This window comes from Thamnophis elegans, chromosome 5 (genome assembly GCF_009769535.1).
Source record: "Thamnophis elegans isolate rThaEle1 chromosome 5, rThaEle1.pri, whole genome shotgun sequence".
Taxonomy (NCBI): domain Eukaryota; kingdom Metazoa; phylum Chordata; class Lepidosauria; order Squamata; family Colubridae; genus Thamnophis; species Thamnophis elegans.
Window position 1 is genome coordinate 22,044,535 of NC_045545.1, and position 17,853 is coordinate 22,062,387.

General features: G+C 39.1%; 1 protein-coding gene across 3 annotated transcripts; it reads left to right on the top strand.

Annotated features, from left to right (window-relative positions):
• The first annotated feature begins 23 nt into the window (after positions 1–23).
• Positions 24–13,078, top strand: CRYZ (crystallin zeta). Of its 3 annotated transcripts, none has more exons than XM_032218099.1 (9): positions 24–116; positions 4,248–4,364; positions 4,898–5,050; positions 6,002–6,165; positions 7,536–7,587; positions 9,679–9,828; positions 11,642–11,743; positions 11,826–11,921; positions 12,722–13,078. In XM_032218099.1, exons 2-9 carry the CDS (start codon positions 4,254–4,256, stop codon positions 12,884–12,886), a joined length of 993 nt encoding a protein of 330 aa, XP_032073990.1. In that variant the 5' UTR covers positions 24–116; positions 4,248–4,253; the 3' UTR covers positions 12,887–13,078. The 3 variants fall into 3 exon arrangements, with proteins under 3 accessions (XP_032073990.1, XP_032073992.1, XP_032073991.1); XM_032218100.1 differs by having other exon boundaries at positions 46–128; XM_032218101.1 differs by lacking the exon at positions 4,248–4,364 and having other exon boundaries at positions 30–116.
• The last annotated feature ends 4,775 nt before the right edge of the window (positions 13,079–17,853 follow it).

Here is a 17,853-nt window from a genome sequence, read left to right on the forward strand (position 1 = left end):
CCCTTCTGATCAAATAAATATAAATTCTTTTCGGACTTCATCCTCCCTCTGTATTTTCATAGAGGCGAAGACCCCGCGCGGAGACTTCTCGGCTTGCTCAAGGACACAAGGCGACGGTGAGTCGAGAGGTACAAAAATATACCTTCGATTTGTAGCCCCCACTTCTCTGACTGAGCACCTACTGCTTCCTCTTCCTGTTTCTCCCCGGGCCAATCTTTGAAATGGGTCGTGCTGATAGATGTCTCTATGGCTGAGGGTGAAATAGAATCCGGGTCTTTCTGATGCCATTCTAACGCCCTTTAATCTAGTGTTTTTCATCCTTGCAGCTTTAAGATGTGTGGACTTCAACTCCCAGAATTCTACAGCCAGCGTTGCTGGCCTTGGAATTCTGGGAGTTGAAGTCCAAGCATAAAGTTGCTCAGGGTGGAAAACCACTAGTCTTAAACCACTAGATCACTTTGAGTTTTTCACCAGGCTGCCCTGGATTGGAGGGAGAAGTCAGCAAAACCCCGAAAAGAGGCAACAACATCCCTTTTTTTTTTTACTGTACCCAGAAAAGTATATGGAGATATCCATTAAGTCACCAGAAGCTGAAATCAAGAGAGGCTTCACTATCCTCATCCCACACGTGAGGATGTACAATAGGCTTCTATTAGACAACAGAAGGCTGGAACAGATGGCTGTTTAGTATAGCTGGAAAACCAGGGTGGTTGTTCTTTTTTTAGTTGTTTAAATTGTTGTTATCAGTTGAGCTGACTGGAGTTGCAGTCCTGCAAACATCAGGAGACCACCTGTCCTTGGCCAAAGGGCAGTCATTCATATTGTGTAATAGCAATGAATCTGAGAGGTTTTGTGGTAAACATTCCAGATCAATAAACTGCAGGGGGAAATGTTCACATCAGAACTAAGTCTTATTTTGTTTTTGGATTATAACAGGATTGAAATATAATATTTCCTTTTTTTTTAATAGGATTTTCAGACCACCCAATTCCAGAAAGTCTCTAAGCAGCTCACAGTCTTTTAAAAAACACCCCTAATTTAAAAAAGGCATGACTGCCTGAATAAAACTCCATAAATGATCCAGAAAAATTGCAGTTTTTAATGGTGGTTGCTTAAGTAAAAAGAAATCTTCACTGAGTGGTACCACAGTACCACTTTATTTAAATTCTGACTTTAAAAGGGACTGCTAGATCTGTTATGAGGAAAAGCAGGTATCCACCGTATGGTAGCAGAGAAATGTCAAAACTAAATCTTTGCTGCCATCATGTGGGCATCCGGATTTCTAGTAAGTGTGGATTTGGTAATCCTAGAAAAGAGAATAGGGATAGGGATGCAATTCCTGAAATCTTATTTTGGAATAGGTTCCATTTCAACAATTTTTGGACAAATGCTCATGCAGTACAAGAGACAAATAATTTAAAACCAGTTTACTAGCATTGGAAGCTTGCACTAGCCAATATAGATGTGATCTCTTCCAAAACAGAAGGGATCATGTTTGCACATTCCTGTGCAATCTTTAAAAGCATATTTGATGGCTGATTTGACCCAAGAATTCTGTAGTCCTGTTAACTTCATGGCAGTTCAAATAGTTCAGAGATAAAGAAGGACAACACAGAAATTCAAAGACTGATGACCAATATGTTACATGTTTAGGATTTTGAATAATTACTGTCCTTGCAAATCATTTTCTATCTATGTTTCCTTTTCATGCCAGAAGCACAAAGATTCTATGAATTATCAACAGTACTACATTATTTAATTATATTATAAAACTTTATTTTGAAATAAACATTTTTATTCTTGTGCATTTATTTTACAAAAAAATAGTATCTATTAAAATTTGTTGATTGTGTCAGCAATGGCAAAAAATGTAATTTGCTTTGATTAAATGTACTGAATACTCTTTTAATGGACAACATTCTTTTTTTCTAAGAGTGTAATAGACAACTCCTATAGATCACTCTTGTTTTATTAACCAATGATGCTAGGAATGGTTAGTGGAAAAAAGAAGGGACAAGCAAAGGACACACTGACACACTGATGTTATCAAAACTGATTGTAGGAAGTTATCACCCAGCCCTCTCCCAGAAAAATGAAATATCCTAGGAAATATTGAAAAGGCTGAATATTTCTCTGGATGTGAAAAGAAAGAAACATGTTTTAAAAGACAGAATAGCTTCCTGTAGCTTCCTGCCCATCTCCACTTAGTTAATGGGCCATTAAGAAGGCCAAGGTAGTCCATTTTACATAATAAAGACTTCTCCACTCCAGTTACAGGAAAGCATGATAATATTGGCCCCAACTGACCACATGGCATCTGAGAACTCAACCAAACCTGGATTCAAAACATAGCCCAGAGAGTTGCCCCTGCATGGCCCCGTGGGAGTCTGACAACCAATCAGAATACATTTCTTACACAGGAACAGGAAACAGAGAGGTGGGACTGAACAGGTTATAAAAAGCCTAGCAAGCCTCTTCCTCAGCCTTTCTCTTCTTTTCCACCAACATTGAAGCATGTGATCACCTTTTCTGTTCAGGGCCCAAGCCATGTGGTCCTGTCCACCAATAAACCATCTTTCCAAGCAGCCTCCATGTCTCCAGTATCTTTTTCCTCACTTGGAGCCGAACCCAGAAGGACATTTCTTTCATCAATTACAAAGATAAACATTCCAACAACTGAAAGAAGCTGTGCTTGACAGGATAGCATGGAGAGCACTTACCTATCAAGTTGGCAAGAGTCGGACATGACTAAATGGTTATGGCAACCTTTTTGCCAGTGTGCCAAAAGCAGGGGGAGCACGGGGGGGTCATGTGCATGTGTGCCCTCCCCCCACACATGTGTGTGACCCCGTGCATGGGCGTGCGACCCTCCGCACATGGCTGCATGACCCCTCCGCCCTCCTTTTGGCACCCGATGGCACGGTGGACCCATTTTTCACCCTCTTCAGGCTCCAGAGGCTTTCTAGGAGCCTTGGGAGGGAGGGCGAAAACGCCCCTCCTCCCCCCGCAGGCTCTCCGGAGGTCAGAAACCGTTCCGGACCTTTCAGATTGCCTGTAGGGCTGTTTTTCACCCTCCGGAGCCTTCAGGAGGTTTTCCCAAAGCCTTCAGAGTGAGAAAAATGGCCCAATGAACAAACCGGAAGTTTGGGAAACACAAAACGGTTGAAAATGAAGGCCGAAATCAGTTGGCGGAGCTGACAGGGCAACGCCTTGCATGCCCTAAGCAATGCCTCTGTGTGCCACAGGTTCGCCATCACGGGTATAAATGATATGATGCAACAAAATATGAGCAAGTGAATTCAATTTGCAATATTCAGTTTATGCAAACCAGGAATTTCTGCAATTGGTACTCTAAGGCGTAAATATCAATCTGCAATCATACAATGTCAAGAAAAGGTAAAGCTGCTTTATACATGTACTAGGTTCATATTCCCATGTACCTCAAATCAGTTTTTAGAGATTGAATCTAAAACACTGCAAGGCCCTATGTGACTATTTATGTGTTCATTTGCCAAGCACTGTTCGCTGTTTGCCTAAAGAGGAAGAATGATTTCTCTCTGTAGATGAACATTTGGATGGAATTTGAGCAGAACTGTATAGTAATCAAACTATGTTATGACAAGTATTATTAGACTCCAGGTATGCCTTTGTTTTCTTTACCCCAAAGGGGAAGAAAAAAGTGCCAATTATTTGCATATCAGATCAAAGATACTGATGTCCTGATTTGAATGTTTGTTGATTTTGCCTTCCCTGAGATTTTATTGGCATCAGAATCTTTGATGTCTGTGTTGTATTTTGATTCTACCCTTCCAGGAGGTCAGAAGCTCAAGGTAACACATGTTGTATTTCCCTTCTGGTTATTTTCACACTTCTGTAAGGCAGGTCGGACTGTGTAGTAATCTCCTTGGGAGTTTCATGGTTCAGTAGACACTCACCAGTCATAATCTAGGACTCTGTTCCTTTGCAAAATCCTGTTAACTTTGCAATGCAGTAAATCATTCAGAAAATGTGATATATTTGTTTATATATATTTTGCTATGTTTGATTCAAGATTTCTTCACATTGTGGTTGGAATTTTATCCTTTTAGGGATAAAAATTAGATGGGAGATATAAAATAGAACAGGAAGAAATGGATAGAGAACCATTGGCTTAAATTCAGGTGAAGAGCAAGTGATTTGATTCCCTTTGAAGTGCAAAAGGCAGCAGATATTCAGATACTGTAGTTTTTATATCTCTGCATTTTCAGGTTGTCATGACAACAGGAAAAAATTTGATGAGAGCCATAAAAGTGTTTGAATTTGGTGGGCCTGAAGTGCTCAAACTGCAGCTAGATACGTTAGTGCCGGTTCCAAAAGAAAACCAGGTAAAATAAAGAATATGCAATCTTGGCTGCTTTTGCTACTAATGCTACTCTTAAACACGGGATAGATAATGCAAAATGAGCTTGAATAAAACTTGATACAAATAATTTCATTTTGGAAAATAAAATGGTGAAAACGATTGCAGTTGCGCCTTAATTGGAACCCAGCATTTGTATTTGGATAATTGAAATTGACATCAAGGATCTGGAACATATTCCTGCACTATTTTGTCAACAGTTGAGGTGAATATGTATGTGGATTCACAAGTAGTAAGAAGTCAGCAAGGAAATAGGTTGATTAATGATTCGGGGGAGGGGGGGTGAGAGGACATTTCTCCAAGTCATCTTGCTCATGTCTTACACATCCATGTAGATGCTGAAAATTATGATTTAATGGCTTCTGGAGGGAGCCAAATCAAGGATGACTGCAAATTTATCTCTGATCTGAGAAACTTGAGATTGCGAGGTTACACGCTTAGAAAAGTATCCCCCTTCCTTTCGAACTAGGTTGTGAGAGATATTTTTTTCTCCTTCAGGTTCTCATCAAAGTTCATGCATGTGGGATTAACCCAGTAGACACCTATATTCGTTCTGGAGCTTATAAATGGAAACCATCTTTACCATATACACCAGGTACAGATGTAGCTGGAGTGGTAGAAGAAGTTGGAGAACATGTGACTGCTTTTAAGGTACTGGGGTTGCTAGTTGCTCACTTCCTTTCTCTTAATTTTTAGGCCTGGGAAATAAATTCTTATCTGGGCTTTCTGGATTTGATACAGATCCCATCCCTCATTGGATCCCACTTCTGTCATTTTGCTGACATGTTTATAGTAATTTAAACATTATAATCAAAAATTAATACACATTTCAAAAATACAATAACAAAGAAAAATAGAAAGTACAGAAAAGAAAAATAGAAAAAAATAAAAAGGAAAGAAAAATAATATATAGTAATAAAAGGAAAAGAAATACATAAAGAAATGACTTCCCCTTTCATCACAAACCATTTTATTAACTTATCATCTTATTTTAAAATACAACAAATCTCTCCTTCCCATATCTCATCTCTTACCTGTAAAAAAATCCTTAAAGCCTTGTTGTTCAGTTTCGGTCAGCAAAAGTCCATTAAGAGTTATCAGAGATAACAACAGGTCAGTTTTAACTTGGATCAAATAAACCAACTTTTTATTTCTTCCCTTTATCAATCGATCTCTACGCCTGGGTGGCAGGAAAGTCTCCAAATAGTGTCTTAGAACTAGACTTTTTTTTTTACCCCCATTTTTTTTCCTTTGTCCTTTCTCACAAAATTCTTCAAAACTTTAACAAGTGTCTAAATCAAATATAGGAAAGTTATCCAGGTCATTCTTTTGATTTATGTAAAATCCCTTTTAATTTGTCCAGAGAGGAATTATGTAGAGCTCTGGTTTTAGAAGAGCTGTGGTTTCAGTTCATCATTTCTTTCCCGGTAGTCATTTTGTTGTTATTTTATGCATTTTTGTTCACCTCTTACTTCTCTTCTAACAATATTTTGTTCAGATTTCCATTCTTTTGTTTTGTGCAGAATTTGCAAAAAAGCAGAGACAACCCCCCCCCAAAAAAAAACTTGGATTAATCTATCTGTATTTGTTTGCTCCTGTTAGAAAGGTGACCGGGTTTTTACCATGGGCACTATTTCTGGTGGCTATGCTGAATACACGGTTGCATCCGTTGACAAAACTTTCCCTTTGTCTGATAAACTGGACTTCAAGCAAGGTGCTGCCATTGGAATTCCATACTTTACGGCTTTTCGAGCCCTCTTCCAAAAGTAAGGTGGTACTTCCTTCAATTCTTTCTAAACTCTTAAGTCACACTGCCCTCTCCCCTTTTCTGATTTTCCAAATGTACTCCTGTTAAGTCTTCTTGAATTCAAATGGTAAGTATTTAATGACTTGGTGTGCCTTTTTCCTCTATGAGCCATAAAAAGAAATCTTCACAAAGATTGCTAGAGGCATTCATTCAATATCATTTTGTCAGCAGTACTACAAGCAAGCATGTCTCTGATTGTTGGTTCATTGTATGACAAGAGTCTACACTGGCATTATGTAAGTGACTAGATAAATAGGTACACAGACACACACAGGGGCACATATTTTGTAAATCTACATATTTTATAATAGACTTCAGCATTTTCCACATGCGTGCCCTTCAAAGGGGATGGACTATATCTGTGATGGTGAACCTATGGCATGTGTGCACAGGTGGCACACGGAGCCATATTTGCTGGCCTGGCAGCCTTTGGCAGTTGTCAGCTCCGGCGCGCATGCGTGGGCAGGCCAGCTGATTTTCCACCTTCCGGAGGGCCAAGGGAGGCTGTTTTCGCCCCTTTCAGGCTTCAGAAAAGCCTTCGGAGAATATAGAGTTTGAAAAATAGGCCCAACGCCCAACCGGAAGTTCGGGAACAAACTTCCGGTTGGCCCGTTGGGCCTGTTTTTCACTCTCCCCAGGCTCTGGAGGCTTTCCTGAAGCTTAGGAAGGATGAAAAATGGCTTCCCTGCCCCCTGGAGGCCAGGGGAGGTTGTTTTCGCCCTCCCCAGGATTCAGAAAAGCCTCCAGAGCCTGGGAAAGGTGAAAATCCCCCCCCAGGGGTTACTCACACATGTGCGGTAGAGGGAGGATCACTTGTGCATGCGTAGGTAGGGGGTCACTCGTGCATGCGCAGGTGGGTGGGCACGCATGTGCGTGTGATAGCCCACGCGCACAGTTTTTGGCACTGTGTAACAAAAAGGTTAGCTATCACTGCACTATATCATCTTCCATTTACAATTATCTTAGTGATGAAAAAGTTAACTTTGTGACCAGTATGTGCATTTATTACTTTGCAGGTATATAAAGTGAAGGAAAAGTGAAGTAAGATCATAAGCACATTCAGAATTTTACTTAGTGACTGCTTTGCTTAATAACCAAGTTGTCGGTCCCACTTGCTGTTGGCAAATGAGGAATTTCTATATTTATTGCCACAAAGGATTTTTTAATTAAAAATATCTGGAATTGATCCCAATTTAATTATCAAGAGCCCACTAAACATAATTTTCAATGGATAATATTATTTTTTTTGCTGGCTATGTAAACTTGAGGTCTGCATAATGTAAAACTGTCACATCGTTATGTTCAAAATATTTATTATGTTTTTTTCAGAGGCTCTGCCAAAGCAGGAGAAACTGTGTTAGTCCATGGAGCAAGTGGAGGAGTAAGCAATTCTGTTTTTATTGCTATATGCCACCCAGAATTGCACTTTTGTGAACTGGTGGCCGTTTACATACAGTATTTATTGGGAGAAATTATTTTGTTCTTCAGGGATTTGATATCCCCTTTTCCGGGTAAGCAACACTACACAAAAGGCATAAGAAATATTAAATGAGGGCTCAATATTTAAAGACTCTAAGCTTGTCAGCTAGAGAGCTGACAGACCAGGTTTGAGACCTAAGCACTGTGCAACATGTAAGCTCCAGTCCTTGTCCCAGCTCCTGCTCACCTAGCAGTTTGAAAGCAGGCAAATGTGAGTAGATACAGGTCATCCTTGAATTACAACAGTCTCCTTAGTGACCATTCAAAGTTACAGCGACACTGAAAAAATGACTTACAACCATTTTTCACACTTATGACCGTTGCAGTATTCCCATGGTGCTTGACAACTGACTCATGTTCAGATGCTTGTCAACTGACTCACATTTATGATGGTTGCAGTGTCCTGGGGTCACAGGGTTCCAGGGGTGGGCTTCAGAAATTTTAGCAAGGGGTTCTCTGCCTGGTTGCTGGGTGGGCGTGGGCATGGGCATGGCCTAATCGGCCTCCTGCACCATGGTTCCCAGGTTCTGGAGGCTTTCAACAAGCCTCAGAGAGGGCGAAAATGGCCTCCCCAGGCTTTGGAGGCTGGAAATAGGCCCGTTTCTTGCCTTCCCGAACTTCTAGTAGGCCCGTTTTTTGACCTCCCTGAGACTCCGTGCGCGCCCTGAAGTTACCTGCATATAAATGGGCCACGTGGGGACTCCTGGGAGGGGGGGCAGGGCGAACCAGGAATGGGATTTGGGGGTTCTTTGAACTGCACAGAATCTTAGCTAGATTCTCCTGAACCCCTGCAAACCCCCATCAGCCTATCCATGTGTGATTCCCCTTTTGCAACCTTGTGACAAGCGAAGTCCATGAGGAAACTAGACTCACCTAACAACTGTGTTACTAATTTAGCAACTGCAGTGATTCACTTAACAAATGTGTCAAGAAAAATCATAAAGTGATTTTTCACTTTATGATTTTTCCCTAAGTCACTTAACAAATTTCTCACTTAGCAACATACACTTTGGTCTCAATTGTGGTCATAAGTTAAGGACTACCTGTATATAGGTACCACTTTAGTGAGAAGGTAATAGTGTTCCGTGCACCTCAAGGGAATAGCATGCTGGCCACATGACCAGGGAAGTATCTGTGGACAATGTTGGCTCCCTAGGCTAAGAAACGGAGATGAGCACTGCCCTCTAGAATCGGTCACAACTGGACAGGTTACTCCTAGTGCATTTCACATACAGTAGACAAAATATATATCCTGTAGTACCTCCATAATGGATTAAGGGTTGCAACCAAGAGGTCTTCTGGGAGCAACTTTCTAAGCATTAAAAAGGGCCCATGACACTTGGCAATGTGTTGCTTGAAAATGCGTCTCCCTTAATGGAAAAGTTATGGGGTTTCTGCACTGCTTAAGAGCAATGGTTCCCAACCTGTTCTCTTCCCCACACTCCTAGGAGATGTTTGATTAATGTTAGCACTCACTATAAAAGTTATTGTGATTTGTGACTTGTCACTAAGGACAGAAGTCGCTCTTTGTTGCAACCCCTGAAATTCCATCTTAAACCTCCTGGGGGTACAGGTACCCCAAATTGGAAACCCTTGGTTTGAATACTTCTATAAAGGGGTAGTTTAAAGTTGATATCTTGGAAATTTGAACAGGGAATGGTTGCACTCCAGTGGTAATTGAGCGGATAGATTTTACATGCTACCTGAAAAAGTATAATCGTATACCCTGATGGCTGAATTAATTATTCATTTGCCTCCTTTTGTTTCAGGGATGATGTTTGAACTATTGTTAAGAGAAAGAGTAGATTGTCTCATGCAGATGGTATCAAATAAAGGTGAACACACTGAACACTGCAACAACTGTAGTAATAAGGAGTCAGTGCTGTGTTATTGAAAGTCTCTTCATTCAATATGATGATTGTGACGATAATATTATGCAGGGAACTTTATTACTTCTTATCATTATCTGCTGTTTTTCCTCTCTGTTTCTTAGGTTGGAATAGCAGCATGCCAATTAGCAAGAACTTATGGTTTGAAGGTTTGGGGCACAGCTGGGACAGAGAATGGGATGAACCTAGTTTTAAAAAACGGCGCTTGCAGAGTATTTAATCACAGGAAGAGTGATTACTTGGCTGAGATTAAGGTGATTTGAGAATGCTCTCGGGTATCCTATCTGTAACTTTTCAAAGTAAGTTCCATTTTAGCTTTAGGGGAATCAGCTTCTAGATAAGCCAGTTTGGTCTGCAGTCCGACTCTGCTTTCTGTGTGTTGTTGAATTTTGTGGAGTTTATTTTTTAATTTATTTATTCATTTATTTTATATTCCACCTTTATTATTTATGTAAATAACTCAAGTGGTGAACATACCCAATCTGCCTCCTGTTTTCCCCACAACAACCCTGGGAGGTGGGTTGGGCTGAGAGAAAGAGTGATTGGCCCCAAGTCACCCAATTCAATTATAATTACATTGTAATTATAGTTACAATTGTAAACTTAAAGGTATGCATTCATTTTATTTATCCTATTTTGAATAAATATATATTATTTGCTTTGGATTGTTGGTGGCAACATCTTTAGATGCTAACTTTCTTTCATTCTTTGAGTTTAGATCATTCCCTACTTTTAGTAGCAAGGGTAGAACAGTTTTTTGGATTCTTTTTAGGCAAAAGTTAATACCGCTGTAAAAATAAAGATTTGTGAGGTGAGAAACCACCATCTTCTCAGTCTTATTGTTGGGTGGTAATAGGAATGAACCAAATAGGGCATTTACCTGAGCAATGCAAGACAGAATATGTGAATTATAATGACCATTTGTGTCTGTTTGAAGCTGGAGCTTAACATCTCCATTTGTTTAGTTTAGTTTAGTGTAGTTTACTTTATTGTCACTCATACAATGAAACTGAATGGCATCTTCAGTGTACATTATAACTATAAAAATAAAACACAAACACAGATCTTTCACATTCTATACAATTGAATTGAAAACCCAGTATTGCATTAATATTGCACTATACAGTAGAATTCAATATAGTTACTGCCCTGGGATAGAAGCTGTTTTTCAGCCTATTTGCCCTTGTTTTTATTATCCTGTTCCAAAAAAAAGGGTGCGGTGAATCTTTAAGAATGTTTTGAACTTTCTTAAGGCAGCGGGAGCTATAAAGGTCTTCCAAAGAAGGGAGAGGATAACCAATTATCCTCTATGGAATGATGTTAACCTTCTGGAATGTTGTCCTATCTGACACTGTGCAATTAGCAAATCATACACAGGTGCAGTAAGTTAAAATACTCTCTATGGTGCAGCGGTAAAAGGTCACCAGCAGTTTTTCATTGAGTTGTTGTTTCCTGAGAAGTCTCAGGTAGTATAACCGTCTGCTGGGACCATTTGACCAGTGCTGCAATGTGAGCGCCCCAGGTCAGGTCCTTTTTTATGATAACACCCAGAAACTTAAAACTGGCCACTTGCTCCACTCGGTCTCCATTGATAAGCAAGGGCTGGATGTCTGATCTATTCCTTCTACAGTATAGTCCACTATAAGCTCCTTGGTCTTATTGGTATTAAGGACCCAGTTATTGTCTATTTTCCCTAGAGTTCCTTCCTAAGGTTAGGTTAGGTTAATTTTATTTATAGGCCGCCCAATCCCGGAGGACTCCGGGCGGCTTACAGAAAGGGGAAAGGAAGAAAATAAAAGAAAATAAAAATAAAATAAAACAAGTTAAAAACAACACAACATCTGATACCCTGTTTAAAATGTGTTTAACCCTTCCTTAGCATAAGAATAAATGCAATAATACTTTATATATTTTGATTTTTAAAAGTAGGTTGTCGAAAATAACAATTCCAAGAGAGGGACACTATTGGACCAAGGACTCCACAAAAGGACCATAACAATTTAGGAGTGAACTAAATCTGCCAATCTTTCATGATTTCAATGTGCAACTGATTTATTTGTTTTGTAGAAAATCTCTGGTGCCCAAGGCATAGATGTGATAATAGAGATGCTAGCCAATGTCAACCTTGCAAATGACTTACAACTGTTGTCAAAAGGAGGAAGAGTGATGGTGAGCAAGCGGTTCTACTTTTCAATTAGTGGCTTTACCTTAAAGTGTTCTGTTTTATAATTTTCATTTCTCTCTGCGGTAGATTGTTGGAAGTCGTGGCCCAATTGAGATAAACCCCAGGGATACAATGGGAAAGGAATCAAGCATCATAGGAATTGCTTTATTTTCTGCCTCTAAGGTAAAAACTAAAATGATGTGGCATGATAATAGGTTAAGCTGAGCTGTTTCTTTTTTTGGTTACACAATCTCAGATGATTGCTTCAGGGGTGGGTTGCTACCGACATTACTGCTGGTTCAGCATGCAAATTTTTTTGCATGTGCATGCTAGCTTCACTCACACACATGCCAAACGCATGCTCTGCGCACGTGTGCATTTGCAACTAAAAAGGTCTGCGCATGCGCACGTTAGAAGAGGGGAAAAATTAAATATTTACAATGAAGATTGTTCTGCACATGCATAGAACCAAAAATTAAGATGGCACCGCCACCGATAGAACTAGTTCGGGGGCGTGACAGGCCGAGTTACTACCTACTCATCTGAACTGGTCCAAACCAATAGGAACCCACCTCTGGATTGCTTCCCTATGGAGAATTTTGGAAGTTTCTTTAACCTCCAAGCTTCTGTTCTGTTGTGTCATTCATTTTTCCCAGTGTTTTCCAACCTTGATCACTTGAGGATATGTGGATTTCAACTCCCAGAGTTCCCCAGACAGCCTTACTGAGGAATTCTGGAAGCTGAAGTCCACATATCTTCAAATGGCCAAGGAAAGGGAACACTGATTTAGCTACATAGTGTTACCATTTCCATTTGGAGGAAACTTTACATTTACTTCCTGTCCAGGAGCCTGGGAATGGCTAGATCTTGGTTTTTTAAGGCTTCAGTGGGACAAAGTAGATTAATACTGATATTTCCTGCAGTGTCAAATCATAAAGGTAATGTCCTTTTTAAATGCTTAATTTTAAATGTTCTTTGTTTAGGAAGAGATGCACGAATGTGCAATAGCAATTCTCGCAGGGACTGAAGCTGGATGGCTGAAACCAGCAGTGGGTCCCGAATACCCACTGGAGAAAGTGGCAGAGGCTCATAAAGACATAATCCACAGCCAAGGGGCTTTGGGGAAGATGGTGCTTCTTACTTGTTAATTCATGTTGTTAAATTCTTCTGCAGTAATCATATAAATGTAAATTGCAATCTTTATGCAATGCATTTGAAATATACAAAACATGATGCGGAAGTAAAATATAACACATACAACTGGTATGAATTTGCACAACAAATTTAAATGTTTGTATCAGATTTCACACGATTAAATGATTTTTGCCCTTTGGAAAGTCTTTATGGATCCTTGTAATTTGGGCCATACTTCTGAATCGTGCTTTGCTAGTCTATCTTCATGAACATATTTGGGCCGATACAGAAATCTCAGAATGCATATCTTCTGAGATTTACAGATCACAGAACCATGTTCACTCAGAAACAAACAAGCAACAAAGATATAACTAATAAATTGTTTTATTATGTTACAGAATGGAATTCATTAGTTGTATCCTCTGTTAGGGTACCATATGTCTAGCAGTAATGACAACAAAATTCCAGACCATCCAATTTTTGTTTTTTAATGCAAGCTGGAGAGGTGTAGATTGAATACTGCCCTAAAGTACTTTACAGCCCTCTCTAAGTGGTTTGCAGAGTCAGCATATTGCCCCCAACAATCTGGGTCTTCATTTTACTGATCTCGGAAGGATAGAAAGCGGAGTCAACCTTGAACTTGTCAGGATCAAATTCCTGGCAGTTGGCAGAGTTAGCTTGCAACCATTGCGCCACCACAGATATAATACAAAAGTAGTAGTTTGACACTAGGAGCCAAAACTAGTTTTAGGCTTGTGTGTTATATGTATTTCTGTACAACTGTAAAGAGCTTAGAACTATACTATTTAGTATATCATAGCTATATAGCTCAAATAAGTCAACTTCAAGACATAATTTATTGAATGCCATTCCAGTATACTGAAAATTAGTAAACAATGAATAGTGCCAAGTAATGCTTTGTGTAATTCATACTTTCTTAAATTTGGCTTAGAAATACATTTTAACTCTATGATCATTGATTTGATTCCTACCAAATGCTATGTGACGTAAACCTCTGGATTGCTTGCTTCGCCTGAATGCATTATAGATATGGAATTGTGTTAGCGCTGAAGGATAATCTTTCTTGGACTAGTGAAAACTTACAGGTTATTGATATGATCTATGATGTTTTCAGTTCAAAGAATAACTGAAGGTGAGCAGTTAAGTGTGAAACCCAGGTAGTAACTATTTGACACAGTGATGGAAGCCGCTGGCACTGGTTGAATAGAACCTAAATTCTGTAAATATTGAGTTTCCGAACCCAATGATTCCTGAGAAATTCCATCTTTGACTCTGAATGGGGTGTAGGGGCACAATTTAGGCGTTATAAATCCACAGCTGCTGCTTGATGACAGAGTGACAGCTCAAGCTAGAAGGCTTTTGCACAACTACATCTTGTGTGACATTTGTGACTATCCTGGATTGGGAGGCGCTGCACACAACACTCATGTTGTAGCACCTTCTGTTTGAATAACTGCAACATTCTTCATAGAGCTGCCCTTGAAGTGCAGCAGTTACACAATGTAGCAGTAAAAGGTACATCCCTATGTACTTGGGTGACCCCATTGCACTGGGAACTACATTGATCTCCAATTAACTTCTGAGTATGATTCAAGGAACCAGCTGTCCCTTTAAAGCTCTGTAGATCTGGACATACTAATCTAAGGACCTTTCTTCTATATTGGATCTGTTTGTGTAACAAGATCAGGTAAGGTCAACTCTCCAAATCCCATCCCTGATGGGGTCTCAAATCCATGTGTTTTGACTAACTGTTCTCATTCTTTGGAAGTCCCACTTGATAGATAGCCAGTTTTGTTCCTCTTGGACTCCAAAGCTTGTGGAAGCTTTACCTGGTTCATCTTGCAGAGGGGGAGGGGGAGGAGGGTATGGTATAACCTATGGTAGAGTTTGCAGATGTGTGGCAATTCTATGTTTCTTAGCTTTTCATTTTTTAAAAATATGTACTTGGGATATTTTATTTTATCCTGATGTTATTACCCATCCAGAGGCTCCATAAATGAGCAGTCTACAAGTAAGTAAGAAGTAAGTAAATAATTGTAAACAATAAAGAGAAGAAAATTGATATTCTGTTTTTCAGTAGATAGATAGTAGAAATTAAAAGCAGGGAGGCAATTTAAGAAATTTATTGAAAACATTGTAATTGACTTGGGTGGAGCATGGGGAAATGAAATTCCTGTTCCCATTTTTTTTTCTTTTATAAAGAGCCTGTGGCATTCTACATTACATTCTAACATAAAAAAGATTTGCTGTTCATTTACTTACAAAAATTATCCCAATATTGAAAAGCCCATCAAAGGCCTTCACAGGTGCTGGGGTAGAGTATTTTGATAATGATCTAAAGATGTATTTCTTTTATATTAACTTTATAAGAATTTTGAAAACAGAAAAAAACTAACAAGACTAGTATTTAGAGTGGGAAAAAAAAGCAAAGGAAAAAGTGCACAAGAAATCAAAGGAAAAAAAAGATTCAAAAGGTGACGTGATTATTTACAGCAGTTATAAGTATGAATATAAATCAACCTCTTACTCTGTTTACAGCATTGTTTAAATTTTTCCTATAATCTATTGTTTTTATTCTAATCATCAAAACTATTATAACTTCATTTTTATCAGGTCCCTGAAAACATTAATAAGGAATTTCCAATCGTCATTAAACATAGACAATGTCTTGACTCTGATTAAATCAGTCAATTTGGCTATCTCAGCAAGTTCCATTATCTTCACTATCCATTCCTCCATTGTAGGCAAAGATCTGGTGATCCCGGAGCATATGCTAAATCTTGGAAAAGATTTGTTGTTCAGTCACTAAGTTGTGTCCATTTCTTGGACCACAGCATGCCAGGCCTCCCAGTGCTTACTGTCTTTCAGAGTTTGCCCAAATTGCTTACTGTCTTTCAGAGTTTGCCCAAATTTGCCCATGTCGTGTTGATGACAAAATCTAGCCATCTCATCCTCTGCCATACCTTTGTCCTTTTTCCTTCAATTTTTTCCAGCATCGGGACCATGTCCTTTCATTAGATGGCCGAAGTACTTCAACTTCAGATTTAGGCTAGGACAATAAGAATTACAAGAGTTTCCAACAATCCCTTGTTGGAGAAGATTGAAGAAGAGGTCAAGATTGGCTCTTTGTTATAATTTGGATGTAAATATTCATATTATGTGTTTATAAGGGACTTAAATTTAAAAGCAAGTATGATATAAGACGGGGATAGGAAATCTTCAGAATTTTGGACTACCGTTTCCATAAATTTCACTCATTGGATTACTGAAATTCTAATCCAAACCATTTGGGGAGAGAATTTTAAATGTGTATAATTTTTCAAACCATATTGGAGATCTTCTGCCTATTTTCTGTTTGTGAGGCCTCTCCCTGGTGTTGAAGTAATTATGAGATCTTATTGACTTCCCACCAGAAGGTGTCATACGAGTATTATTTTAAACACATTTCTTTTCTATCACTTTTGATTCTGAAGGAAGAAAATAATTGTAACATCATTTACTGGAATATAATTTTACACCCTCTACTTGAGATGCATGTGGGATTCTCATGGAAGATGGAAATTATTGGAGACCTTCCTTTTTAATAGGTTATGTTTTGTTTGCAAGATCTATGACAAACTTCCTTCACCAAGAATGAATAAACCACTCTGAAATTCAGTGAGCTGATACGAACTTTATGAAGGCAATAAACTGAAGCCAATGCTATAAATGTATTTGGAGGACATACAAGCTATTGGATTAATATAGTATAGTAAAAGTGTCGAGGTCTGGAGGACCAATTTATGCTGACATTAAAAAAAAACAGCTTCATACTTTTCCATAAAGATAAATATGTTTTGTTCGACAATCTGTGGTTTCTACAGCTAATTCTTTTCTTCATCACATGAGCAAAATCTATAGAACTTGGGGAAAAAAGACTTTTATTAAAAAAAAACAATTTTCTCTGATCAGATATTGGGGAATGTTATTTTTAGGGATGCCATTTTTTTGTTTTTAACCCTATTGCCAAGGACACAAAATACAATTTCTATCTGTATTCTTGGTCCTCCAGTATTCTTTTTTGGCATTCAGTGATTGATGAGCTAACATTCATAAGAGTCCAACCAGCATAATCATGTTGTCGAGAAACAACATGCTTGTAACAATGGCTACTAGACCAGTTTCCCATTACTGCTCTATAGACACGTTGACCTTATAAATATATGTGATTTTCAGTGCCATTTCTAGAACTGGTAAGATGCAGCTAAATTACAAGAAGCCTATCAGGGTTCCAAGTAACATACCCATAGCCCTTGAACTATGATCAGTCATTTTAGTAACCATTCAAAGCGATGACCGACTTGAAAAAGGGGACTTACGACCTGGATAGGAAGTTCTGATGGTTGCGCTCCCTCTGCAGTTATGAGACTGAATTTTGTCCACTTCACAACATGGCTTCCCTTACAACTGTTTGCAGCAACCTATGGTCACGCAACTGCATTTTACAAGGCTTTTGCTGAACACCAACACTTACCGTATTTTTCAGAGTGTAAGATGCACCTTTTTCCCCCTAAAAAGAGGGTGAAAATCTGGGTGCATCTTATACACTGAATACAGCATTTTTGGCCTACTGAAACCCCGCCCCCTTTGCAAAAATGGATGTGCAGAGGGTTTGGGAGGCTTGCAAAGTGCTCCTGGGGGCTGGGGAGGGCAAAAATAAGCAAAATTGGATGGTTTTTGCTCATTTTTGCCCCCTTCCCAGGCCCCAGAAGCACACTACCAGCCTCACAAAGCTCTGCATACTCTGCATACTTTTTTTTTTTTTTACAAAAAAACAAGGCATACAGAGGGTTTGGGAGGCCTGTAGAGTGCAACATGTTTTTTTTTAAAATTACCTCTTCAAAGTCATGGTGCATCTATACTCCGGTGTGTCTTATAATCTGAAAAATATGGTATTTCCATGTTTCAGACAGCGAACCAC